Raw genomic sequence first — 27,156 nt, 5'->3', positions numbered from 1 at the left:
CTTCATTTGCCAAGTGAAAGATGAATAGCTTGAGCAACATTGCTGTCTCACAAAGTTTCACTGCATTACAACAGAGGATTCTGTTACAAGTGTTTAATCACAAAGCACAGCTTCAGTGACTAAATCCTTACCGGTATGAAGCTGAATCTTCCCAATGACTCCCTCTACCAGACCAAGGCAAATAGGATTCCAAGCCAAAAGCAAATCAGTAGCTGTTGAAAAATAACAGAAGTCATTACTTTCACCCGGATGCGCTTGACAATAAAACCACACTGCAACAAAATATACACATTGATCCAAATGAACAAATACAAACTCGATCATGTCAAATGCCACAGGAGTGAAAGAAACAAGCTATAAATTACATTGTCAGAGAGGCCATAGCCAATGTAATTGGCAGGTGATACATTATCATACAATAAGGATTTTTGTTTCTGAAAGGCAAGAGCAGTCATTTGTCAATAAGCCCTGCAGGCAATCATTACACAACTAATCAATCATAAAAAGCATTTCTCCTACTTCAGAGGATAAATCAAAGTCAGCACAGTAATAAGGTTGAGGAATTGCACTAGCAACGTTGAGAACTTACAATCCTTCACACCGATATTTAAGAGAGGTGGTGGGGGTGGGGGGTGGGGAGGAGAGGGAGAAATATTTTACATGTAGTTGTTTCGGTTTAACTATGCATTTAAATTTTCAGTAAACATAATTTAAATGGCGGAGTGGACTTGATAGGCCGAATGGCCTTACTTCCACTCCTACGTCTTATGGTCCTATAATAAAAAAGGAGAACACAAAACGAGATTTGCCTTTTACATTAGGCTTGTCTTGCAATTTGGTGAATCAAGAGAGATTCTCACACACTGCACGTGATGTATGTGTGGCCAATTGAGGGGAACAAAAAGACTGGGCACCATTTACCCTACACCAGTGGAAACCCGTATCACTTATATTCTCATTTCCAATGAGTTAGTCACGTACTAGTGGAGGAATGAACGAACAAACATCACAAAGCCCAATTTACGACATTTTTATATATATTCTAATATTTGTAAGCATACGAGAACGGAGGTCAGAAGAAGGAAAATTGAATTGGTTGGCCCAGATTGTTTTTCACTGAAAAGTACTCTCAGTTAATATTGCTTCAGGATTGGAGAAAATCCCTTGTGTAAATTAACCCGTTGAGGCGAGCAAGCTGACAGCAAACGAATTAAGCGATCTTTCCAGAAGCTCCAAGGACGTTTCCAATTTACAGGCTATTATAGTAGCCAGCAGTATTCATTTCTGCAATCCATCAGGAAGTGACATGATTGCTGTCGGATTTTTCAAGCAAGAAATTATGAAGCAGACAACACAAAACACATTTCCTCAAACACTAATCAGTGACAGGCAACAGAATGGATGCAGTATTTAACCCCAAATGCTGTGGTGACATTCACCAGTACCATTGTTCACAACCCCACTGGGAAAAGAGAGATGGTCATCCTTAACTAATTTCAAGCAGTCAGCAACATTTCCAAAAACTTAACATGAACAGGAACAGCAACTCATTCCACTTTGATACCATGGGGGTGCCCATGTGGGCTTCACAAACTTCAAAATCTCCCCTCCCGCCATCGCATCCCAAAACCAGCCCAGCTCATCGTTACCTCCCAAACCTGTCCTTCCTCCCACCCATCTCCTCCTCCCACCTCAAGCGCCACCCTCATCTCCTACCTACTAGCCTCATCCCACCCACTTGACCTGTTCATCCTCCCTGAATTGACCTATCCCCTCCCCACCTACACTCACCTTTACTGGCTCCATCCCTGCCTCTTTTCCACCTATCTTCTCCTTCATCCAGCTTCTATCCACCTTCCCCTCTCCCTATTTATTTCAGAACCCCCTTCCCTCCCCCATTTCTGGAGGAGGATCTAGGCCCGCAACATCAGCCTTCATACTCCTCTGATGCTGCTTGGCCTGCTGTATTCATCCAGGCTTGCATAACGATAATACACACTTTTGTTCTCCACAGGGTATGGGGCATGCGCTCCCTGTGGGGGGAGTTGAATATTGCACATGAATATTGTCCCCATGTAACTCAATACACTAAAAGTTGCATGATCAAAACAGATGAGCCAATGAGAATAAAGATGGATTTGCTGGCTGACCTCGCAAGTGTACACTGGGGAAAATGAGTGGATAATCAGGAAGAGGTGTAATGGGATAGTATTTAATCAATTGTAAAAACACACATTGGAACAGGAGGAGATGGACTTACCAATGACACCACTGCATTGGAAATCCAAAGAACCAGGCTAATGTTCTATGGAAATGACAAGGTGTAGAGCTGGATGAACACAGCAGGCCAGGCAGCATCAGAGCAGGAAAGCTGACCTTTTGGGCTTCGACTTTTCATTTCTGATGAAGGGTCTAGGCACGAAACAAGTGGCCAAGCAGGAAAACTGAATGTTTCGTGCCTAGACCCTTCATCAGAAATGAAAAGTCGAAGCCCAAAAGGTCAGCTTTCCTGCTCCTCTGATGCTGCCTGGCCTGCTGTGTTCATCCAGCTCTGCACCTTGTTATCTCAGATTCTCCAGCACCTGCAGTTCCTACTATCTCTAATGTTCTAAGGACGTGGTTTCATATCCCACCACAGCAGCTGGTGAAATCTAAATTCAACTGGCAAGACCTTGCAATGTACACCAACACCTCAAAGAGCAACGGTCCAAAAGTTTGTGTTTTCATATAATCCTTTTGGACTAATAACTTGGTGTCATCTGATTTCTGACCTTGTCTAACCCAGTCCAACACTGTCACCCCCACATAACGTAAACTCACCTCTAAAGCTACAAAGAGACTCCACACCCACAATGAGAGAAACTTTCAGCTGCCCCCTGCAATGGCCTAACGAGGGTTCCATTCGAGGAAAATTTGGGAGGGCAACAAAATGCTGCATTCCCACAAAGATTTTTTAAAAAAAGAGGCCAAGTCCTTAAATGGCTTTAATCATAGGACAGAGGAACAAAGACCATGCAGCTTAACAATGAGCTGAAAGAGAGCGCGGGACATTGCATGTGTAGTACAATTTGGACAAACAGCATTAGGCAAACAGGAGGCTGGAAGAACACAGCAGGCCAGGCAGCATCTGGAGGAAAGGTGCAGTCAACGTTCTGGGTATTACCCTTTCCTCAGGACTGGATGTGAGGGCAGCAGGGAGCAGAATGGTGGTGATCAACAGACACTGGTAGTAGGTATGACCTGAGAAAAACTGCAGTGTGTGTCAGGGAGATGGGATGGGAGCACAGGAATCGTCAGTGATATGTGAAAAAAGGATATCAGCCAATTTCAATAATAGATGGGTAAAGGTTAGACGAGAATAAGCCATTTTACTCCAATAGTAGTAGACAGTACATCTCTAATGAAGAGAATACAGAGAGGAATTCATGAGGATTGAATAGTGCAGCAATAGATCAATAATTTGGTTCAAACTGTGACAGCTTGGGTGACAGAGCTTGCAAATGGTTGTGTTCCCAAATATCTTCTGCTGCCCTTATCCATCCAGATGGTAATGGACGTGGGTTTGGAAAGGCGCTGTCATGGAAAATTTGGTGACTAATGTGCCATGTAGATGGTGCACAATGCTGTTGCTGTGAAGTGGTGGAATGGTGAAGTTAGTGAGGTGTCAATCAAGCAGACTGCTTCATCCTACATGATGATCATCTTGATATTGGGGGGAGTTGCACACACCTAGGCAAGTGGACAGTATCCCCTTACATTACTGAGGTGTGTCTCATGCAGTTGGGTAGGCTCGAGGGAGTCAGGAGGCAAGTCAGCCACTGCAAAATACCCAACCGAGCTGCTTTTATAGCCTCAGTCTTCATATGGCAATTGCACATTAGTCTTCGCTCAACCTTAATCTCCAGGATGTTTGTAATAGGGGATTTACATAGAACATTACAGCACAGTACAGGCCCTTCGGCCCTCGATGTTGTGCCGACCTGTCATACCGAACTCAAGCCCATCTAACCTACACTATTGCATGTACGTCCATATGCTTATCCAATGATGACTTAAACGTACCTAAAGTTGGCGAATCTACTACCGTTGGATTTACTAATAGTAATGCTATTGAATGGCAAGGGGCAATGGCTAGATTCTCTCCTTTAGTACATGGCTGCTTATTGAAACCTGCACATCACAAAAATCACACTTGCCACTGTTCAGCGTCTTCAGGCATACAGATTCAGACTGCTCAGTATCGGACATATCAAAAACGGTGCTGAACTCAATGCAATTATCAGCAAACATCCTCACCCTCAATCTTGTGAGGGAGGGATGGTCATTGAAGCTGCAGCTGAGGGCAGAAGTGACCCAACATATTTCAAGTTCACAGTTTTTCTGAGAAAGTCATTGCCCGTAGGTTTAAGTTGCTACATTCTATTGAGGTCGAATTCCTGGAAACTAAGAATGAAAGCAACTCTTTGCTCACACAAGCGTGAAACTCAATAGTCCATTGCTCAATAACTGTAGTTTGATGTAATCGAGGTGCTGAATTCCTTTGTTTTTCATCTCCAAGAATTTTAAGAGCATTTGAAAAATGAATTTTACTGTGAAATTAGATGTCCATCTTACTGGTTGCAGGAAGAAACACTTGCAAAGTGATTGTGGCTCAAGGGGAAAACATAACCTTGAAGGTAAAATGGAGGCAAGTGAATAACTGGCTGTTTCATCCAATGATATCATACCATCTGTCAACCTAATGAAACTTGTATTAACATGTGAAGTGAATAGTTTCTGCTGCATTAAAACTGGTATGTATTTGATCACATTTCAACAATTGCTGCTGTAATCCATATTATAGCATGTAAAAACTTTGAACCGGAGAGGAGAGGAGAGGAGACAAGCAAATAGATTTGAAAAAGGCAACATTGATCTCGTGTCTTTGACTAGCTGGCTGTCCAGCAGCACATCTCAGCCAATAACATACTTGTGTACAGGTTCATGTCCCACACACAGCAACATGAAACAGTCAAGGCACGAAAGAAACAGCCCAATTTGGATTCACAAAGAGATACATCACAGATGTGTATGGATGCGTGTCAGCAAAGCTTGGAAATCAAGGGTTGCAGGTTATAAAAGGTATTAAAATCCAGACAGCAAAATCATAAACATGTCCTAGCATAAATGATTGAAACTAGAGGAGGAAACAGTGCAAAAGGAAGCCCATCCAAGGAGAGAGATGGGGCTTTAAAGGAGCATATCCGCTTGCCAGCCTCTCTCTCAACCAGAGGGACAAAAGCACAAACAAGCCAAGGCTGCCCACCCAGACTGAGTTCCGTTACTTCCCAACTAGCGCTCACAGTAGTTTACGTTCTCCCACCAGTTTCTGGAGTTGGTGGATGTGTGCACCACAACTGTCAACATTAGTGCCTGCTAGTTTGCATTTTTCCTTTTCCCACTGAACTCAAGTTCTCCAAGTCTGCTCTCATCTCCACTAAAATCTGTTGAAATCAAACTACAAGATCATCACCAAGGAGATGGCAGTGCAAGACCAACTCAATCTGTTGGAGGGTTTCCAGTGCTTTCAAATCCAATGACACCAGACTTGGAAAACATCTTCCGTTCTAATGTATTGCTTTACGCTATCTTTCAAAAAGGTGCTAATTGACATTGTCACAAGTCACTCTGCGTGTTTAGGCTTGTACTGTATTGATACGGCTCTGTTGCTGATAGAGTCAGAGTCATACAGTGCAGAAACATATCCTTTGGTTCAACCAGTTCATGCCAAACATGATCCCAAACCAAACTAGTCCCACCTGCTTGCTCCAGGTCCAAATCTCCCCAAACCTTTCCTATCCGTCTATCTATCCAACACGGACAACCTGCTTGATCTTTAGGAGGCCCAACCCTCTCTCTAGTTTCCCCCTCTGCTCTTAATATATTTTTAAAATCTCTTTGGATTATCCTTAAACTTATCTGCCAATGCTATCTCACTTCCCCTCTCTGCCTCTACACTTTCATTCGATCAAGAGAGATTCTACTGAACCAATGATAAATGGGACCAACTGCACCTCCCAGTCACAAACCATTTCAACTCCCCCTCCCATTCCTCAGACGACATGTCCATCATGGGCCTCCTGCAGTGCCACAATGATGCCACCCAAAGGTTGCAGGAACAGCAACTCATATTCCGCTTGGGAGCCCTGCAGCCCAATGGTATCAATGTGGACTTCACCAGCTTCAAAATCTCCCCTTCCCCCACCGCATCCCAAAACCAGCCCAGCTCTTCCACTCCACCCACTGCAGCCTAAAACCAGTCCAACCTGTCTCTGCCTCCCTAACCTGTTCTTCCTCTCACCCATCCCTTCCTCCCACCCCAAGCCGCACCTCCATCTCCTACCTACTAACCTCATCCCACCTCCTTGGCTTGTCAGTCAGTCTTCCCTGGACTGACCTATCCCCTCCCAACCTCCCCACCTATCTTCTTTACTCTCCATCTTCAGTCCGCCTCTCCTTCTCTCCCTATTTATTCCAGTTCCCTCTCCCCATCCCCCTCTCTGAAGAAGGGTCTTGGCCTGAAACGTCAGCTTTTGTGCTCCTGAGATGCTGCTGGGCCTGCTGTGTTCATCCAACCTCACATTTTATTGTCTTCTACTGAACCAAGTTGTCTACATCTAAAAGAAGATTCTTTTATGCTTGACTAGAACCTCTATCTTTCTTCATCCATTGGTCCTTTCTTACCAGCATTACCCTGCCTCTGAACTCTTGTCATCACACTGTTGAAAGCCTCCCACTTGTCTGACATCCTTTTACCTGCAAACACAGTCTACTCCAATCAACTTTTGGAAGTTGTCTCATACCATTACAATTTGCCTTATTCCAATTAAGGACTTAACTTTTATGGAAGGCTTATCCTTTTTCATAAGCATTTTGAAAACTAAAAATTCTGATCGTGAGACCCAAAAAAAGTGTTCCCCAACCTTTACTTCAGTCACCTGCCCAGCATTTTGGGCAAAAGGTGGTCTAGTTTTGTGCCTTTTCTAGTAGCAAGATTCACATATTGATAACAAAAGTTCTCAAACTGAAATTCTTCATCCCCCATAACATTTAACACTACAGTAGTCCCAGTCAATATTTCTAAAATTAAAATACCCCCCCTTACTCCAAAGTCATTACATTTACATACATCTCACTACATATGTGTTTCCCAATTTCACTCTCACTACAGGGGGCATTTAGTACAATCTCAAAGTGATCTTGCCTTTCTTATTTGTTGGGAATGTTTAGGCTTCTTTCAAGGCAAGAATGGGTGAACAGTACCTATCAGGGTGGGGTGGGGGGGTTGGGGAAGAGTGATCTGGATGTGCCCTTTTCATAGAACCAGACCATTTCAGTCCATACAGTCCACACCAAACCTCAAAAGAATACCCCATCCAGACCCACCCTCCCCTGTAACCCTACATTCCCAGTGGCTAATCCACCTGGCCTGTACACCCTGGATACTGTGGTGTCATTGGCAATTTAGAATGATGAATTTGCCTAACCTGCACACCGCTGGACTGCTGGAGGAAACAGGAACACCCAGAGAAAACCCATACAGATGAGTACAATGTGCAACCTCCACCCAGACAGACAGATACCCAGGAGTGGAATCGAACTCTGGCCCCTGACATTGAGGCAGCAGCGCTAACTACTGAGCTGCACCTGCTTTCTCCTTTTCAGGATCTGGGCAAATACCTTTTGGTACCAGTGCGTGACTTGGTGTCTCTATCGTTTCTGCAGCGTGAGGGACCAGACAGTCAATTCACAACCATGTGACTCACCAACTGCTCAAAGTAGTGGTCTGCTGCTCCAATTGTTGCTTACGTTACCTGGTTAGTACACAGCTCTGGAAATCCCCCTTTCAGCGACACACATCTACACCTGGTTTCATGCGAAGACTTCAAGTGGCACCTCAAGCTGGAAGCATTAGTAGTCAGATGACTGTCAGGTCATCATGCAATTTTCAGTACATTTCTCCACACAGAATCAAAACAAGTCCATTTAAACAACAACAGCACATGTAAGGGCCCTGTAGATGTTTAGAATAAGTGACCATCAGACAAGCAATTTAACTAGGAGTCTGCATAAAATTGCACCTCACATTCCCGATCCAAATAAGATCACCTACATAGTAGAATATAGATATAGCATGGGAGGACACACTATTTGGAATATGACTGCATAACTGCTAAAGTATTATGAATTATTTTCATAAAATGGTGATTTTGAAAGTTCAAAGTTTCCTTTGTCATACACCGTTCTTCCAAAATTGAGAGAAATCCAATACTATAAGGTTATTGTCAGCATCCAGGAGATCTTCCCTTACAAGTTCTGCCGACAGCACGTTCAACATTAAACCGTAATTTTCATCATAGGATCCACAACTCCACATGACCTGTCAGGAACTTGACTGCTCAACCAACATACCATCTACTCAATAAAATAATTCAGTTGTGGGGGACAAAATTAAAACCATGTGGCTAATTTGTAGCCAACACCACCTCAGGACAACATTGGTGACCAGGAGGAAAAACACAGCCAACAGATTTCCCACAATCCTAACCAAATACCTGGAGAAAGAAGGTAAAAGGGCTGGGGACAGGATGGTAAGATTAGAAAACTTTGTTTTAAAGAGAGTGGTAGGTGATTACACCTATGTACGAAGTGACATCAAATCAGTAAAGTTTGCTCTGCATGCCACTGAGTCAATAACAATTATTTTACCATAGAAATGATACTCAAGATGAGATGGATCCCTCTCCTGGGAGATGGAAGACACTAAAAGAAAATTCTTTGCAATGCAAGTCACTTTGCTCCAATGCCACTGGTCAATCTGAGAGCAACTGTTCGACTCAGGTGAATCCATTTCAGGATTAGTATATCTTTCCCCCCCAACCCTCTGCATTTACCAAACATTGGTGATAACATGTTGTTTAATCCATGGAAAACCATGTATACTACATTTTTCAGCTCAAAGACATACATTTGACAAAGTGAACAATTTAAAAAGCTACAAACTACACCAAATGAGACAACTACCTGGTTCTGAATTCTAAGTTACTAGATTCATGGCAAATTTATGCATCGACAGGTCTGTTTATGGAAAAGGTAACAATGAGGTTGATTCAATTATTGTATGCAGGAGGAAAAAAAGGACCTCAACAGCAGGATTACAAGGCCACAACTAAACCAAAAGATCGAATGTTAAATTATCTACATGCAGGTCTCCTGTTGAATAGCAGTATCAACTGTAATGTTTAATTTTAACGAGCAACATTTCTGAATAAGAAGTTAGAAATTCATAACAGTGCAGTGCAATCTATTGCTAGTCACAGCCAAATTCAAATTAAAAATATAGTTACGTGTTGCAGCTACATTATTTTACAATATGAGGATCAATTTTACAGCCCCATGAACAATATGTTAATGATTTTTATTCAAACCATTTAAATCAAAGTCATTAACAGCAGTGTAATTTGCCACATAATAATCCAATGAAATTTATTAAAATTTCCAGGAGCAGATAAAAACCGGCAAATGTGTCCCAAAATTGAGGACTGCAATCAGGCAAGCAGATGCAGATTATCAGCAAGATCAATTTGAAGTTCTGAGGATGGGTCACCGGACCCGAAACGTTAACTTGTTTTTTCTTCACAGATACTGCCAGACCTGCTGAGCTTTTCCAGCATCTTTGTTTTAGCTTCAAATCACCTTAAAGCTCAGCTTTACCATGAGGGGAGCCGATAGGATTGGTTTTCAGAAGTTTATGTCCTCCCTTCCGATTTGTGTTCCTAACACAAAAGAAACGTGGTTGATTTGCAAAACTGCAGTGAGGCAAAGTTATACACAGTAGTAATTAGTAGAAAACATCTGTATATCACACGAGTTCAATGTTTCCTCTGCAGCCTATAAAAACTGTGGGAAAGAACAGGAGTTTTACTGAGCACAACCTGTTATTGAGGGTAGAATGGTTGTGGAGAGGGAGACAAGAATTTGTGACTAACAATGGAATGGGGCTGTGCGCCACTAAAGCAGGGGGTTGTGATTTCACTGGAGTCAAGGAACATTTCAATTGTTCAACTATCCAAAAACCCAACTCAAAGAATGAAGCCACTGGCTTCACGGTTTAAAACAAAAGAATTTTATGGCAACAAAATCAAGGTACATGAACACTACTAGTGAGCAGATTCTCTTAAAACAGTTGATCAGTCAGATACTTCTCAAAAATTGGCAAATTAAAGCACTATAACTAAATATCGCTTTGACAAATTATGAGGGTTGAAATATTTTGGGTCTTCCACTTAATCCCACGGTTGTAAGACAGGTGTTGTAGTTCTGCAGAAGAGTCCTACCAGACTCCAAACGTCGACCATTTTTCTCTCCAGAGACGCTGCCAGATATGCTGAGAGTTTCTCCAGCACACTCCTTCAGGTGTTGCTCACATTATCAACCCTGGATCAGAAATCTCCGAATTTGACTGCTCCTTAGAGTCTTGTCAAAAGAAAACCTCTGTTGGCTCGGTCTTACAAGTTTTTTGAAACCCCGTTAGCTTCACTCAGGATTTCAAATTCTTCTCAAACCAAACATTCCCTGCACTGAGTCTGTTCCAAACTAAAGATCACTTCAAAACAGAACGAAAGTCAGCAAGACTCAAAATCCCAACTGATAGATGATCATTTTTCCATCGTTATCTCCCAGGCAATCTAACCACATATTCCATTACTGGAAGCAAACTTACACGAGACATGTTCCTGAACAGCTGAGTTAAGAGGGACATCAACCCTGTGTAAAACATTGGATTGCCGAAAGCACACAACCATTACAAATGGAGCAGTTAGTAAGCCCGAGATGCAGGAGCAGAATTAAGCCATTTGGCACATTCAGACCACTCCAACATTCAATGAGATCTTGGCTGATCTAAGAACCATCAACTCCATTCTCCTGTCTTAACTCCACACCTTCGATTGTCATAATGGTTAGATATGTCTATGGCAGCCTTGAATACCAGCTTTGACAACCCTCTGCAGTAAAGAATTCCGCAATCCACTACAGTCAAATATCTTAAGTGGGCGACCCTTATCGTGATATTATGGCCCCAAGCCTAGACTCTCCCACAGGGGAAAACTCTCAGCGTCTCCTCTGTCAAGTCCCTCCAATGTGTTTCAATAAGGTCTCCTCCATTCCAATGGAGTACAGGCCTAACCCACTTTAGCTGTCTGCAGAAAATCCCTCATTCCCTGGGATCAACCTCCTTTGGACTGCCTCTGCCAGTATATCTTTCCTTGGATAAGGGAGCCAAACAGTTTGCAGCATCCCAGCTGCGATCCAGTGACTTGAATCATTTTAGCAAGACCTCCTTATGTTTTGAGCGCTTGAAAAAAAAAGTGAACACTACAAACAGACACAAAAACAAATTGCTGGAAAAGCTCATCAGGCCTGGCAGCATCTGTGGAGAGAAATCAGTCGTAACGTTTTGGGTCCGGTGACCCAGGAAGGATCACCAGATCTCAAACATGAAACTCCAATTCCTTTCCACAGATGCTGCCAGGCCTGATGAGCTTTTCCAGCAATTTCTATCTTCGCTCCCTACTTTTATACTCTAATGGACCTAAAGTCTCACTTTACATCAACACGGGGTCTTGGCTAAGAATGTTTCTGATTCAAATTCACTGACTATATACCCCCTTGAAGTACCTCCATTATAATAATCAGATCACAGGCAAGAAAGAGGGACATCAGGAACTGCCGATGCTGGAGTCCGAGATAACAAAGGCGTGGAGCTGGAAGAACACAGCAGGCCAGGTAGCATCAGAGGAGCAGGAAAGCTGACGTTTCGGGTCTGGACCCTTCTTCAGAAAGAAGGGTCCAGACCTGAAATGTCAGCTTTCCTGCTCCTCAGATGCTGCCTGGCCTGCTGCGTTCTTCCAGCTCCACACCCTACCTCAGTTACAGTAATGTTTCCTATTCCTAGATGCTCTCAAAATGGTCACTGTTTGAAAAATGACCTCCAGAAATGTAGAAGTAGAATCCCTGCAATGTGGAAGCAGGCCATTCTGCCCATTAAATCCACACCTACCCTCAAAAGAGCACCAATACAGACCACACCCTCTGCAACACTGCATTCTTCAAGGCTAATCCACCAAGTCAGCACATCCCTGGATGCAAGTGGGCAATTTTGCCTAGCCAATCCACCTAACCTGCACATCTTTTGACCATGGAGGAAACCCACATGGACACAGGAGAATGTGCAAAAACCACATACACAAGTGACCCAACGCGGAAATCAAACCCAGGTCCCTGGCAGCGAGGCAGTGCTAACCACCAAGGCATCATATTGCCCAACATCAAAAAATAAATGTTTCTCACCACAAGCCAACTCTCAAAAATTCTCTTTTTCGCTGAGGTAATTAACAAGCCGAACTGAATGTTTTACTTGTAATGAGAAGCAATAAGGGCATGCTTTGTCCTTTCTTTCTGTCTGCTACCATCCAGGAAGGACAACACAAATTGGTAAATCATTTTAACACAGTTACTCTTTGCAATATTAACAGTTAATGCTGATTCAGGACACAGCTAACCAATGGTAGTCTTAGGTTAACACAGTACTTCCAAGGACTTTAAATTGTATTTTGTTTTGTCTTTTGGTCTGTATTAGCTGTTATCCCCTTGTTAACTGTATACTTAGGTTAGCATGTGTGTTTGATGTCAGGTCTTGTTTCTTGGATTATTAGCAAATAAAATTCTCTTTCGCGAAGTTAAAGGGATATGGGCCAAAGGAAGGCTCATATGAAGCTAGGCCGCAGATCAGCCATGATCTCGCTGAATGGTGGAATAGGCTCATGGGCTGAATGGCCTACTCCTGTTAACATGTTCCTAAAATCAATACATCCAAATTTCCATTTCCTGGAGATATATTACTCTAGATGGGCGAAAAGATTTTTAATATGAGTGAGTTAGCTATCGAAGACATTACAGTATCGGATTTCTGCGGATGGTAATGGAAGGGATTAAAATTATACTAAATGTTGGACAAAGTGTAGCAATTGGAATTTACAGAAAACTAACTAAATACAAGACTAAAATTGAGAAGTTGAGTGAAAGTTTCCCCACATCATTTTCTTCCGTGGTTTAAAACAAAAATTTGTTCAGGCCAAATTTGGCTAAATCATGGCCATTTCTCACATCTCAGATCTCTTGATCAAAAAGTCTTTTGAACTGCATAAAATAAATCCTGATCTCCACTTCTGCATTACCAACTAGTCTGCATCACATTTTACTCCCAAACTTCAACTTTCAAGTTCTAGTGAAAAGAATCCCAAATTGGCCAGCCTACGTGTCACATGGGCCCAACTGATTCAAATGTGTTTAAAACATCCAATTGAGGTAAATCAAAGAGTTTATTACAAGGGATTTTATTTTAAAAGCTGCACAGCAGAAAAACAATATTGCTGAGAAACAGATAGCTACTGCAACATGTAGAATAAGTCAGTAGTTACAAAGTCCAACCAGATTAAAATGCAAGGGGAAATACATGCCTCTGGTGAAGCGAAAAAAATTGCGGCAAGGATAATTAAGCTGGTAGAGCTGAAGCAACCCAAAAAAAGACCAGTTGTCAGATCAACTGATCTCATCTACTTGTAAATGATGCACCTCAAGATTATACAATAATCCAATAACAGTAAGAGCTGCTGTAGAGCCGCAAGAGTTTTTTTTTGGAAATTATAGTATCATGCAGCACAAAGAAAGGCCCCTCAGCTCCTTGTGTTTGTGCCAGCTTTTCCAATTAGTTCCACACATGCACACCCCTAAAAGCCAAGATGATTTTTCCCCCCCCCTTCAATTGGGCATCCTACTCCCGTCAGGAAGTTACCAACGTAATGCCTTTCGCACCATTGTGGACGTCGTACTCCCCACCATTTGCTATGTAGAGAGAGAAACTGCTTCTCTGTTGCTTCTTCTGCCAATTTCACACCCGTCTCCTCTAGTCACCAAGCTGCTCAAGGAAACAGCTCCTCCTTACGTATACCATCACGGTTCGTTTATCGTGAAAAACTACCAAATTGTGCCTTAACCCCTTAGCTTTAAAGGAGAAGATGGCCAATTTCTTCTGTCTCCTTAAACACATGGATTCCCCTAATGCCTGGACACAATCCTGTCAACTTTATCAGCAACCTCTTCCAACACAGATCCTTCTCAAAAAGGTGTTGGATTGAATCCAACAGTCCAGCTCAACACTACGCTGATTTACAATGGTTAGTCATTTAGCTCTCTCTATGCTGTGCCACTGTAAAGTTACAGATCCCATCTGCTTTTAATATACAAACAAAGCAGTCTTTTCAGGTCATCCTGAAGTCTGTAAGATGTGCCTATATGGGTGCCCCCAGGACTTGTTATTTCAGCATTCCCTTTAATATTGTGCCATTAGATTATATTTTGTATTTGCTCAATACTCCAGCCAATACATCAATTAATATTAACTACCAAACTACTTGGACATTGCCAGAGATTGAGGTTTCTGCTGACAAGTGGGGAATGTAGCCATTCAATTGCTTAATTTAGAACATTCAAGGGAATTCTTTGAACTTGAGCAGGTGCTCTTCACAGCTGATCACACAGCTGCCAAAGACAGGAACAGACATCGAGAAAATAAATCATCCTGCTTGATTTTAAACAGCAGACAAGGGAATTCAAATTCTCTACATCAGTGCGATTCCAGTTTTAACGGTCTCGCCCAGTCCTTCCTGTAGCAAATGGGTAGAAAAACTAAAAGATGCACACTTTAAAAGGTGTCACGCCCATATGATCTTCCATTGTCCTGATCAAAGTCACGGTACCAACCAGCTGAAATGTTGCTATATTTGTGTTTTTTTTCAAAACATCAAAAATTCTCAAAAGGCAGTTTTATTCTTTAAAATGGTCATATCAACTGCAGAAATGTCCAGTTTAATGCACACCCAGATTATCTTTGCATTAGTGCAGGATAATATCAAGTATTAAATGTAAAACTTGCAGCATGCCAATACTGGTTAATCTCCTTTAGCTCTCCTACATTAAAGGCACTGCATCAATTTTGCATTTTATAATTTCCTTTTGCCAAAAAAAGCATTACTTTGAAATAGGCAATACATCACCGTGCCTTTAACAAGCCTAACATATCCAGGTCAAAGCCATGTCAGGCAACACTAACTGCACACAGCTCAGTTAGTAACCCTCCAATGCCGGCAGTGAAATGCTGAGGGAGTCTTAAACATTCACGGCTTCAGTCTGGCAGATCAAACCCCTCATCTGAGTTGTGCCATCCAATTGCTAGAAAAGAGCTTGAACGTGAGTGAGAAAGTTTGTTGGCCAACGTTCCATCGCTAGATATCAAAACCTGCTTGCCCAGTCATTCATCTCTTCCCCACACTGCAGAAGTTCGAGCTGCCTTCTAATTCTACCTTAGCAACAGTCTTTTCTTGATACTCGAAAGTAGGCAGGTGGTCTTTCCTATGCTGTCAACACAGTTTGCCTTTTTCTCTCCCCCTCTGCAGCTGTAGAGTGGGTTGTCATTTTAATTCAGGCTGGCGAGGAAGTGGGGGGGGGGTGTTTGTAAACTAGCAAGGGAATCCAAAACGCTTCATATTTTCCCAGTGCTCTGACTGGCACCCCTCAGATGTATTTAATCTACAGGTTTGTGATGGGAAGTGTCCAATTTCAGCTTTGTAATATTTTAAACATTTCCATTCATGTAAACATAGCTGTCAAACAGAGCATTCACTGTTAGAGCTTGAGGAGCAGATTATAGCCACTTGGGATGACATACTTGATGATAACTAGTATTTAAGAAACTACATCCTCTGAAGGTTTCAGGGGCATTAAAAAAAAACGAAAAAGTTGGCCACAGGAAACAGGCTTGGTGGATAAATGCAGCTTCAGTTTTGAGGCAAGAACAGTTTTGTTTAGATATGCATATCTCCCTGGGTTGTGCTGACAGTGTCTGCAGTGATACATTTGTAGATCTGCACTTTAGTTTGCATCGTCCTCACCGGTACATGACTTTATTGATCTGTACATCGAGTACAGGAGTTAGGATGTCATGTTGCAGCTGCACAGAACATTGAAATACTGCATTCCATCCTGGCCTCCCTGCAACAGCAAAGATGTTGTGAAATTTGAAGAGCACTGAAAACATTTACCAAGATGTTGCCTAGAGGGGGGGGGGGGGGGAGAAGAGAGAGGGGGCGGGGGAAGAAGAGAGAGGGGGGGGAGAAGAAGAGAGGGGGGGGAGAAGAAGAGAGGGGGGGGAGAAGAAGAGAGGGGGGGGAGAAGAAGAGAGGGGGGGGAGAAGAAGAGAGGGGGGGGAGAAGAAGAGAGGGGGGGGAGAAGAAGAGAGGGGGGGGAGAAGAAGAGAGGGGGGGGAGAAGAAGAGAGGGGGGGGAGAAGAAGAGAGGGGGGGGAGAAGAAGAGAGGGGGGGGAGAAGAAGAGAGGGGGGGGAGAAGAAGAGGGGGGGGAGGAGAAGAAGAGAGGGGGGGAGGAGAAGAAGAGAGGGGGGAGGAGAAGAAGAGAGGGGGGGAGAAGAAGAGAGGGGGGGAGAAGAAGAGAGGGGGGGAGAAGAAGAGAGGGGGGGAGGAGAAGAGAGGGGGGGAGGAGAAGAGAGGGGGGGAGGAGAAGAGAGGGGGGGAGGAGAAGAGAGGGGGGGAGGAGAAGAGAGGGGGGGAGGAGAAGAGAGGGGGGGAGGAGAAGAGAGGGGGGGAGGAGAAGAGAGGGGGGGAGAAGAAGAGAGGGGGGGAGAAGAAGAGAGGGGGGGAGAAGAAGAGAGGGGGGGAGAAGAAGAGAGGGGGGGAGAAGAAGAGAGGGGGGGAGAAGAAGAGAGGGGGGGAGAAGAAGAGAGGGGGGGAGAAGAAGAGAGGGGGGGGAGAAGAAGAGAGGGGGGGGAGAAGAAGAGAGGGGGGGGAGAAGAAGAGAGGGGGGGGAGAAGAAGAGAGGGGGGGGAGAAGAAGAGGGGGGGAGAAGAAGAGGGGGGGAGAAGAAGAGGGGGGGGGAGAAGAAGAGAGGGGGGGAGAAGAAGAGAGGGGGGGAGAAGAAGAGAGGGGGGGAGAAGAAGAGAGGGGGGGGAGAAGAAGAGAGGGGGGGAGAAGAAGAGAGGGGGGGGAGAAGAAGAGAGGGGGGGGAGAAGAAGAGAGGGGGGGGAGAAGAAGAGAGGGGGGGAGAAGAAGAGAGGGGGGGAGAAGAAGAGAGGGGGGGGAGAAGAAGAGAGGGGGGGGAGAAGAAGAGAGGGGGGGGAGAAGAAGAGAGGGGGGGGAGAAGAAGAGAGGGGGGGGAGAAGAAGAGAGGGGGGGGAGAAGAAGAGAGGGGGGGGAGAAGAAGAGAGGGGGGGGAGAAGAAGAGGGGGGGGGAGAAGAAGAGAGGGGGGGGGAGAAGAAGAGAGGGGGGGGAGAAGAAGAGAGGGGGGGGAGAAGAAGAGAGGGGGGGGAGAAGAAGAGGGGGGGGGAGAAGAAGAGGGGGGGAGAAGAAGAGGGGGGGAGAAGAAGAGGGGGGGAGAAGAAGAGGGGGGGAGAAGAAGAGGGGGGGGGAGAAGAAGAGAGGGGGGGGGAGAAGAAGAGAGGGGGGGGGAGAAGAAGAGAGGGGGGGGGAGAAGAAGAGAGGGGGGGGGAGAAGAAGAGAGGGGGGGGAGAAGAAGAGAGGGGGGGGAGAAGAAGAGAGGGGGGGGAGAAGAAGAGAGGGGGGGGAGAAGAAGAGAGGGGGGGGAGAAGAAGAGAGGGGGGGGAGAAGAAGAGAGGGGGGGGAGAAGAAGAGAGGGGGGGGAGAAGAAGAGAGGGGGGGGAGAAGAAGAGAGGGGGGGGAGAAGAAGAGAGGGGGGGGAGAAGAAGAGGGGGGGAGAAGAAGAGGGGGGGAGAAGAAGAGGGGGGGAGAAGAAGAGGGGGGGAGAAGAAGAGGGGGGGAGAAGAAGAGGGGGGGGGAGAAGAAGAGAGGGGGGGGGAGAAGAAGAGAGGGGGGGGGAGAAGAAGAGAGGGGGGGGGAGAAGAAGAGAGGGGGGGGGAGAAGAAGAGAGGGGGGGGGAGAAGAAGAGAGGGGGGGGAGAAGAAGAGAGGGGGGGGAGAAGAAGAGAGGGGGGGGAGAAGAAGAGAGGGGGGGGAGAAGAAGAGAGGGGGGGGAGAAGAAGAGAGGGGGGGAGAAGAAGAGAGGGGGGGGAGAAGAAGAGAGGGGGGGGAGAAGAAGAGAGGGGGGGGAGAAGAAGAGAGGGGGGGGAGAAGAAGAGAGGGGGGGGAGAAGAAGAGAGGGGGGGGAGAAGAAGAGAGGGGGGGGAGAAGAAGAGAGGGGGGGGAGAAGAAGAGAGGGGGGGGAGAAGAAGAGAGGGGGGGGAGAAGAAGAGAGGGGGGGGAGAAGAGAGGGGGCTGGAGCTATTTTCTTTGGAGTGTCAAGAGGCTGAGGGATTACCTTTCAGGTTTATAAAATCATGAGGAGCATGGATACGATTGAACAGCTAACGTCTTTTCCCCATTGTAGGGGAATCCAAAACCAGAGGACACAAGTGGGGTGCGGAGGAAGAGGCGATCTAAAATTCTGATCTCCTCTAAACCTTGGACTTATGCCCTCAGTCTGGGGCACAGATTCTCTGACTAACCGGTCCATCCTCAAAATTTTAGAACCTCAATATCAGATACCCTAGACAAAAACCCAGCCTACCAAGCCTCTGCATCACTGAGAAACAGGTCTTTGCAATGGTTTGAGAATTTAATCAAGCAGAAATGGTGTACAATACCAGGATCAGGTCCCAAAAAGACATCAATATTCTCTTACCATCTAATTGGCACAAGAGACTATACACTGAAAAATTGTACAGCTAATGTTTTTTAAAAAACAAAATCAAAGCACATAAGCATATTTTGTAACTGCATCAAATAATTCCTTTGCCCTGCAAAACATATTGCCATTCTTCTTACTACATTCCTTCATGTTTTATATGTTTCATTTACACCTCACTTTGGTCATTAACCAACAGAACTTAGTGTAAATTACAAACCACCCGTTGGCTGAAAGTCGTCCAGCAGTAGCTGGGTTGCAATGTTTATACAGGCTGACAATCTAAACTGTTATTCTGATCCTGCAATACAACATCTCTACATGTGAACACACAAGAAATAAGCCATCCCACCCATCAAGATTGCTCTGGCATCCAAGTTCATGGCTGATCTTTTCATGGGCTCAGCTCCACTTACCCACGCACTCACCTGAACATTAAAGACAACATTATGAGGCAGCATTTAGTGACTGACATAAATTCTGGGCTAACAGAAAACCTCCAGGTTACACAAAAGACAGAAACACTAGAGATAATTGCCAACAAGGGAACTGAAAACTGGATCCAGAATAAAAATAGCTTGAAGATAACTGAAAACCACTTAATTGGTGGTATTGACAACCCAGATTAATGAATTTGTCTATTTCCCTTGACTCTCTATTCCACGTTGCCAACTTTGAATTTAAATTCACCTAAACCACAAGACACTTGACAATGACATCAGTTTTCAAACTTCAACCCAAACCTGTTTTCTTAGCTCAACCATTACCAATCACATGCACACTTGTATCCCACTTTTTTTCAAAAGTAGGTGCAGCTGCAAAGGCTATCTGCCTGATGTTGAAACATTAGCAAAGTAACACTGTAGGACCATCAGATTAGAAAAAAGATGAGCGTTCGGATCTTGCTAAAACCTGGTCAGATCCTGGGAATGAAACCCAACTTTAAACCGACAGCAAAAAATGTTACTCAGGGTCTGGAGCTCAACAGGTCTCAGGAAGATCACAATTCTTTTCAGCTGAAATAAAATACCTCCAAATAACTGTTTTCTACAGAAGCCAATGCATGATCACTGACTTCTCAATCTCCAAACAAAAGTCACTTTGAAGACAGGTCCCTGATTTATTTGTAAACCAGCAAACCTAGAAGGAGAACAGCTGGCCAGTAGATTTAATTCTTTAGTCTTGGTGTTATTGCTCAGAATAGCCAAAGTTAAAATTACCTGTTAACTGTCAGAACAGTTAACAAAACTTGAGCATCAATACTCAGAAGAACACTCCAATTCTTTTGGAGAACACTGACACACTCATGCAGCTTGGCCTGCTGTGTTCATCCAGCCTCACATTTTGTTGTCTCACACTCATGCAATAAAGGTTTTGTGGAGTGGAAATCTGAAAGAGACACCTTCCCTCCAAACAAGATGGGGAGAGAACTTTTTAAAGCCAGTGAGCATCAAGAGGTCAGTGACATTTGTGCCCTTGATCAAAAATAAATGGAACACCATGAGCTGGGAGCAAGGCATGATGTCTGGAGGAGGCATCAAACAAACTGCTGAAAAGGTAACAGATCTGTCCTGTCAGTTAATTGTTTCAGATATAGTAGGAACTGCAGATGCTGGAGAATGAGATAACAAGGTGTAAAGCTGGATGAACACAGCAGGCCAAGCAGCTGAGGAGCAAGAAGACTGACGTTTTGGGCCTAGACACTTCTTCAGAAATGGGCGGGGGGGGGGGGGGGGAGGAGGAGAAGGAGGTTCTGAAAAAAAATAGGGGGGGGGGTGGGAGGCAGATAGAAGACGGATAGAGGAGACGAAAGGTGGAGAGGAGACAGGAGACAGACAGGTCAAAGAGGCGGGGCAGGAGCCAGTAAAAGGAGAGTGTAGGTGGGGAAGTTAGGGAGGCGCTGGGTCTAGGGGGTGGGATGAGGCCAGTACGTAGGAGATGGAGGTGGGAGGAGGGGATAGGTGGAAAAAGACAGGTAAGGGAGGCAGGGACAAGCTGGGCTGGTTTTGGGATGCGGTTGGGGAGGGGAGGGGAGATTTTGAAGCTCGAAGTCCACATGGGAACCCTCTGGCCCAATGGTATCAAAGTGGAATAGGAGTTGCTGTTCCTGCAACCTTCAGGTGGCATAGCTGTGGCACTGCAGGGGGCCCAGGATGGACATGTCGTTTGAGGAATGGTTCACGACTGGGAGGTGCAGTTGTTTGGTGCGAACCGAGCATAGGTGTTTTGCAAAGCAGTCCCGAGCCACCACTTGGTTTCCCCGATGTCGAGGAAGCCACGATGGGAACAATGGATAGAGTAGACCACATTACCAGATGTGCAGGTGAACATCTGCTTGATGTGGAAGGTCTTCTTGGGGCTTGGGATGGGGGTGAGTGGGCATGTAGGGGCAAGTGTAGCACTTCCTGCAGTTGCAGGGAGGAGAGCACGCCGGGGCTGGTGGGGAGTATGGAGCAGATGGAAGGAGTCACGCAGAGAGTGGTGCCGCCTCTGGAAAGCACACAAGGTTGGGGAGGGAAAAACATCTTTGATAGTGGGGTCAGATTGCAGATGGCAGAGGTGCCGGAGGATGATGCGTTGGATCTGGAGGTTGGTGGGGATCCTGTTTTGGTGGTTATTGCAGGGAGGGAGTGTGCAGGATGAGTTGCGGGAAAATGCAGGAGACACGATCGAGGGCATGGGGTGTGTGCGCTCGCGTGCAGGCGTGGACCTTGAAAAAAACGAGGACAAGGATGTCAGGGGAGTGGAATGCCTCATCCTTGGTGTGGCAGAGGTGAAGGAATTGGGAATCGTGGGTGGCATTTTTGCAGGAAGGTGGGTGGGAGGTGGTGTATTCTCAGTAGCTTTGGGAGTCAGTGGGCTTGAAATGGATCAGTTTCCAGGTGGTTGCCAGAGATGGTGACAGAGGGGTCCAGGAAGGGAAGAGAGGTATCAGAGATCATCCAGGCGAACCTAAGGTTGGGATGGAAGGCGTTGAAGTGGATGAACTGTTCGATCTCCTTGTGAGAGCACATGGTGGCGCCGATGCTGTCTTTCTTTAAATAATTTCAAGTTAGTTCACCATGGACCTGCACAATTTTTGGCTTTGGCGTGGAATTCTGGTGTGATGATATGTGAATGGTAAAACTCAAAACATCATTACATGTTATTGGCCAAGCCAGCTGACCATTGAAAAGGGGAAAATGAAACTGATTACCTTGGACACATGTCCAATCAATTTTTCTGAGGGATATTTAGTGATGTTTCCTTAGACAGCAAGAGAAAGATCCAGAGCAGAGAAGGATCAGGTGCCTCCTTTACGACTGGTCAACAGGCAGGCTATTTGAGACTAGCGTTTTACTGCAGGGGTCTGGTAACAGCACCCTAATTCTGAGAAACCTGTTACAGCTAGAACTCAGCCACTCCAAAATCCTGCCTTATAAACCTCCAACCTTTTTTCCTTCAGGAGAGCAAAATGGAGACTCAGGTCTGCAATACCACGAAGTTTCCATTTAAGACAATTGCAGCAGCAAGTTTTTGAAACTTTTAAACATGTACATTGCCTCTTCGTAATGATCAGACTTTCCCTGTGTCCCTGTCTGAATGAGACAGTGGGTGCCATTGTAAATACATTGAGTGTTGTTTAATCAACATGAGTCAGTCAGAAAAGTCACTTCTGCTCTCAACCTCACTGCATTTATTTTTGGGGAAGGCGTAACATGGCAAGGTTAAAAACGCTCACTTTTAAACATCTGTCTTTGGTTCAGTAATAATGGAATATAATGTGGTGGGGACGGGCAGGTGGAGTTGGCAACCATCTCAGCCATATCCACGGCAACCTACTACCACAAATTCCTCAAGTGTGGAGGAACAAAATGAAAAGGCAAAAATCCTTATCAAATGATTCAAGCACAGACCACTCCATCTTCTATAAAGTGCCAGTATTCCCTTGGGGTTTCTTGTACGCACTCAGTATTGCGGCTTTAGAAATTTAGATAGATATTTTGATCCCCAAGTGGCAAATCCAAGTATCAGTAATGAATTTTCTACTTAGCAAACATAATTTAGCCCAACGTAGATTGGCTAATTACATACCAGAAAGCAAATGCATTTAAAATTTACAGCCAACTGCTCATCTCCCCATCTTGGTTGAAGCCAAAACCCTGGTTAACCTTCTTCTCACTTACCTGCAGGTCTACAAGCAAAGGGCAACGTGCTGCTCTTGCTAAATACCTGGCACGGACAAAAAGCCAAATGGCCCCTCCGTACTGTACCCAATGACCATTAAACTCCAGCTCCGTTTCCTGTGACCAAACCTGTTCAGAATTCCAGTGAAACCAAAACATGCAGCTAAAATTCCTGACCCCTCCCTCCAAATACCTTACAACCATGGATCAGAAAGACTAAGATGTGCAAGGGCGAATCAAAAAAAAGTGAAAGATGCTAAATATATCACTATGAAAAGTTTAAACAAATGTCAAAACAGGTTTGTTAAGGGACCAGAAATTTTTTTTTTTTTGGGGGGGGGGGGGGGGGGAAATGGTGTTTGGGTGTGAATGTTATCAACTGAAACAGTTGTTTTAAAAAAGGTAAAAAAAAAAGTTGAAAACAGGTTCTTAAAATGCGCAACTCTTCAGCAGAAATTGGGATTCGGGCATGTGTGTGTCACGACAAAGTGTTTATTGCCCAATGTCATAACCCTGAAGATGGTGATGATGCATTCAAACTCTGACCTCGCTCAGCTATTGGCCATCCTTGGACAATTCCAATGGCCCATTCACAGAATGGGCACAACCCGAGCTGCTGTTTTTAAACCCAACTGCTGAGAAGTCAATTTTAACACTGCAGAAAGCTTTCATGGCCCAGATGATAGCAGAAGTAAAAGTCTACCTTTAAAACTTCAACACTCTTATTTCATTCTGCCAATAATCTATTGCTTACTGGATACCTATGAAATGAATGGGTGGGGTTCGAGTTCATTGAGCTCAGCAGGCTAGATTGCAATGCAGTGTGATGCGAATAGCATGGGTTCAATTCCCACACTGGCCAAGGTTACCATGAAGAACTCCCCTTCTGAATCTCCCCTCGTGAGATATGTGGTGGCCCTCAGGTTACCCCCCACCTCTCTCTATCTCTAATGGGAGCAGCCCTGTAGTCTGCTAAGACAACAGCAACTTTACTTATGAATCAAGAATTATATTATTACCTACCATTATTCTTGCAAAACAACAAACTCTTGTTTGGTACAAAGTTTGATCATCAGTTTGAAAATTCACAGGTTTAAAAAGCAAACATTGCTTTTACTCAAAACCTCGATGCTTTGCAAGCATCATGGTGCAGTACTGCCAAGTCTGTTCAAATGTTCATTGATTTTCAGGCCTAAAAACTCTCCCATATCTCAGCCACCTGCCCCACACACCACACCTTGTCATTACACACATTCTGTTGTTAGTGACTAACAGCAAAGAACAAAAGAAAATTACAGCACAGGAACAGGCCCTTCGGCCCTCCAAGCCTGCGCCGATCAAGATCCTCTGTCCAAACCTGTCATCTATTTTTTCTAATGGTCTGCATCCCTTTGCTCCCTGCCCATCCATGTACCTGTCCAGATACACCTTAAAAGACACTAACATGTCTGCGTCTACTATGCAGAGGGTGGTGGGTGCCTGGAACGCATTGCCAGCTGAGGTGAAGAACTTTCCATGCATATCTCCCTTAAAAACTTTCCTCCTTTCACTTTGAGCTCATGACCCCTAGTAATTGAGTCCCCCACTCTGGGAAACAGTCCCCATTAACAACTATTCACCCTCCCAGCCTGATCGTTAGCAACTTTTGTCTGTTGAACTGCACTTCTCTCTTTAGGCTCTATCCTCTCATTTACTCCCTACCTCATCCCCCCTCTCCTTTCTTCTGCACATAACTACAGTTTTCCTAGCCACCATCAATTCTGAGGAAGGGTCACTGGATCTGAAATGTTAATTGTTTCTTCCTTCACAGATGGTGCCAAACCTGCTGAGCTTTTCCAGCAACTTTGTTTTCGTTCCTATTTCAAATGTGGTTGTTTTCTCCATATGGGCTGCATTGATCTGTTCAGTATCTCCACTACTCTTATTCCAGATTTCCAGCATCTGAAGTAAATTGCTTTTGTCTCCGTTTAATCATTTTTAACAATTTTCTGGTGAATTGGTGGTCAGTATAATAGATTGTCCCTGATGCCTATGGCCAAAACTCAAAGCAGTCATCTGATAAATGAGGTATTCAATCCCCACTGTCTTCTAGTCCTTGCAAAATTAGCTTTTAGCTTTGTTACTTTACACATGTAAACAAACTACAAAAGAATGAATTAGTACACACAGGCTATTTGCTCCTGGTCTTTTACTAGTAAAGAAATATTCTGATCAGAAGTGGGTGATCTCACCCTTCCAAAAAAAGGGTGAATTCCACTGAACAGAAACTGCGGCCCTTCAAAAATGCTCGACTTAATTGGACAACTCCACTCATTTACTACTGAGCTATGTGCCAACAATCGGGCAGACAATACTGGTTTAAATGATGTTCTGGCTGATCGCCTCTCACAAGTAGCCACCACAGTATCTCCCTTGTCCTGATGTCAGTGAACTCTTACCACAAAAAGAGGACTCAGCCCCTGGAAAGGTCCGTCAAATTACCCACACAGACACAGCCCACATGCCCTTGACTCTGCAGAAACAGACCTCAATCCTGGACTGCCTAGGATCTGGGTCCGGATCCCGCACTCTGGGGCCTACACATTCAGCTTTCACTGAACAATGAAAGTAGGTAACATCTCACCAATGCTGAACACTGTTTCCCACTGTACGGGGAAAATGCTCAAAAAAGGTGAGCCACAACCTGATGTTACCAAGATCCAGTTTGGTGACAGGAAAAGGACAGAAGCAGAAAGGAAGGTCTTGATTGAGTTTCTTCAAAAAAAAAGGCAGGGGAGAGGAATTTCTGTCCAACACATACCTTCCAGCTCAAGAGGTAGGTGCACAGAAGGAAAACACGCAGAGGCAAGCCAAAAAAGGACAGCAAGTGGTTAAAGCAAAAAGAATTTAAAATGTATCAGTGGTAATGGGAACTGCTGTCTCTGATGAAGGGTCTGGGCCCAGGGCGTCAGCTTTTGTGCTCCCGAGATGCTGCTTGGCCTGTGTTCATCCAGCTCCGCACTTTGTTATCAAGAATTAAACAAAAACTGGTTTCTGATAAGGGACCAGAAATAAAGCAATCACTAACTGGTTATGGAAAGAAAAGTTCCTGGTTTCATCCCAACACTTTATTGCTTATGTCCTTATCAAAAAGAACAAAGTATTTTTGGACTCACTAGTTACTTCACTGGAAAATATTGACATAACTAGTGGAGTTGCCACTTGCACCAGCAAACTAGTGAGCGCAATTTTATTGATCGTTCCATCTGCCTGTAGTCCCAAAACACCACCTCACCACACATCAGCATTTCCTTTTCATGATCCCTCAAAGGTTTTCTATTAATTTGCATTGTATCGTGAAATCAGCAGCACAACAATGTGAACTGCGGCAAAGTGGACATACCTTCACAAGTCAAAGACTGTTCCAGGCTCAGCTGCCTTCAATTCCTGCTTTACCCAACAGCTCCCAGTTGGGAAGAAAAGAGGGGCCGAAAAATAGCTGAAGGTTATTCACTGACTATTGAGGCTTGTTCTTCAATTCATCTAGAACCATTAAGCTGAAAACCGATGATGATTTTTGTGCATTGGCCATGATTAATGATTCAGAAGACAGTTAATTTACAACAGCATTTAGTGGCTTTTCACAGAAACATTACAGCTGCCATGTGCAAGCATCGCCTCATTGTTATTCTTGCCTTCCAAGCAGTTTTTAATTATCTCAGATGATTGCAAATAGCAACAAAGGCAATTAAAATGGAAAAGAATTCAGATTCAAAGCATATCTCTCTCGCTACCACCTTTGCTCAGCCATCTGCACAGACCAAGGGACAAAATGACATAACGGCCACAAAGTGAAATGGAGTAAGAACCGGTGACAGCAGTGCATCCCTCCCTGATGAGCTCAATGCATTCCCTGCTCATTATGAACAGAAGGTCAGTGACATGATGTCACCTGCCCTGACAACCTCGGGTGCACCTTTACCCACAGTCACCACCACAGCCATTACACTGGCCTTGGAGAGTGAACCCACAGAACGTGACTGGCCCAGACGGAGTATCCAAACCTGCACTCAGATGCTGCACAGACCAGCTAGTGCGAGGATTCACAGATATCTTTAACCTCTCCTTACTCTAAATCAAAGGATCCCGCTGCTTCAAGACCACGATCATCCCAGTGCCAAAGACAATTCAAGCAACGTGTCT

General features: G+C 44.7%; 1 protein-coding gene across 3 annotated transcripts in view; it reads right to left on the bottom strand.

Moving 5' to 3' along the window:
- inpp5f (inositol polyphosphate-5-phosphatase F) overlaps window positions 1-27,156 on the bottom strand; it is a 189,579-nt gene that overhangs the window by 117,534 nt on the left and 44,889 nt on the right. For all 3 annotated transcript variants that reach the window (XM_048551468.2, XM_048551469.2, XM_048551471.2), the window contains one exon: window positions 132-212. In XM_048551468.2, coding sequence (XP_048407425.2) covers window positions 132-212 — 81 coding nt within the window. Of the gene's footprint in view, window positions 1-131; window positions 213-27,156 lie in introns of those variants that run through there.

The sequence above is a fragment of the Stegostoma tigrinum genome, chromosome 20, assembly GCF_030684315.1.
Source record: "Stegostoma tigrinum isolate sSteTig4 chromosome 20, sSteTig4.hap1, whole genome shotgun sequence".
Lineage (NCBI taxonomy): Eukaryota > Metazoa > Chordata > Chondrichthyes > Orectolobiformes > Stegostomatidae > Stegostoma > Stegostoma tigrinum.
Note: the sequence above shows the minus strand (reverse complement) of the source record. Positions and strands in the feature narration are given on the sequence as shown.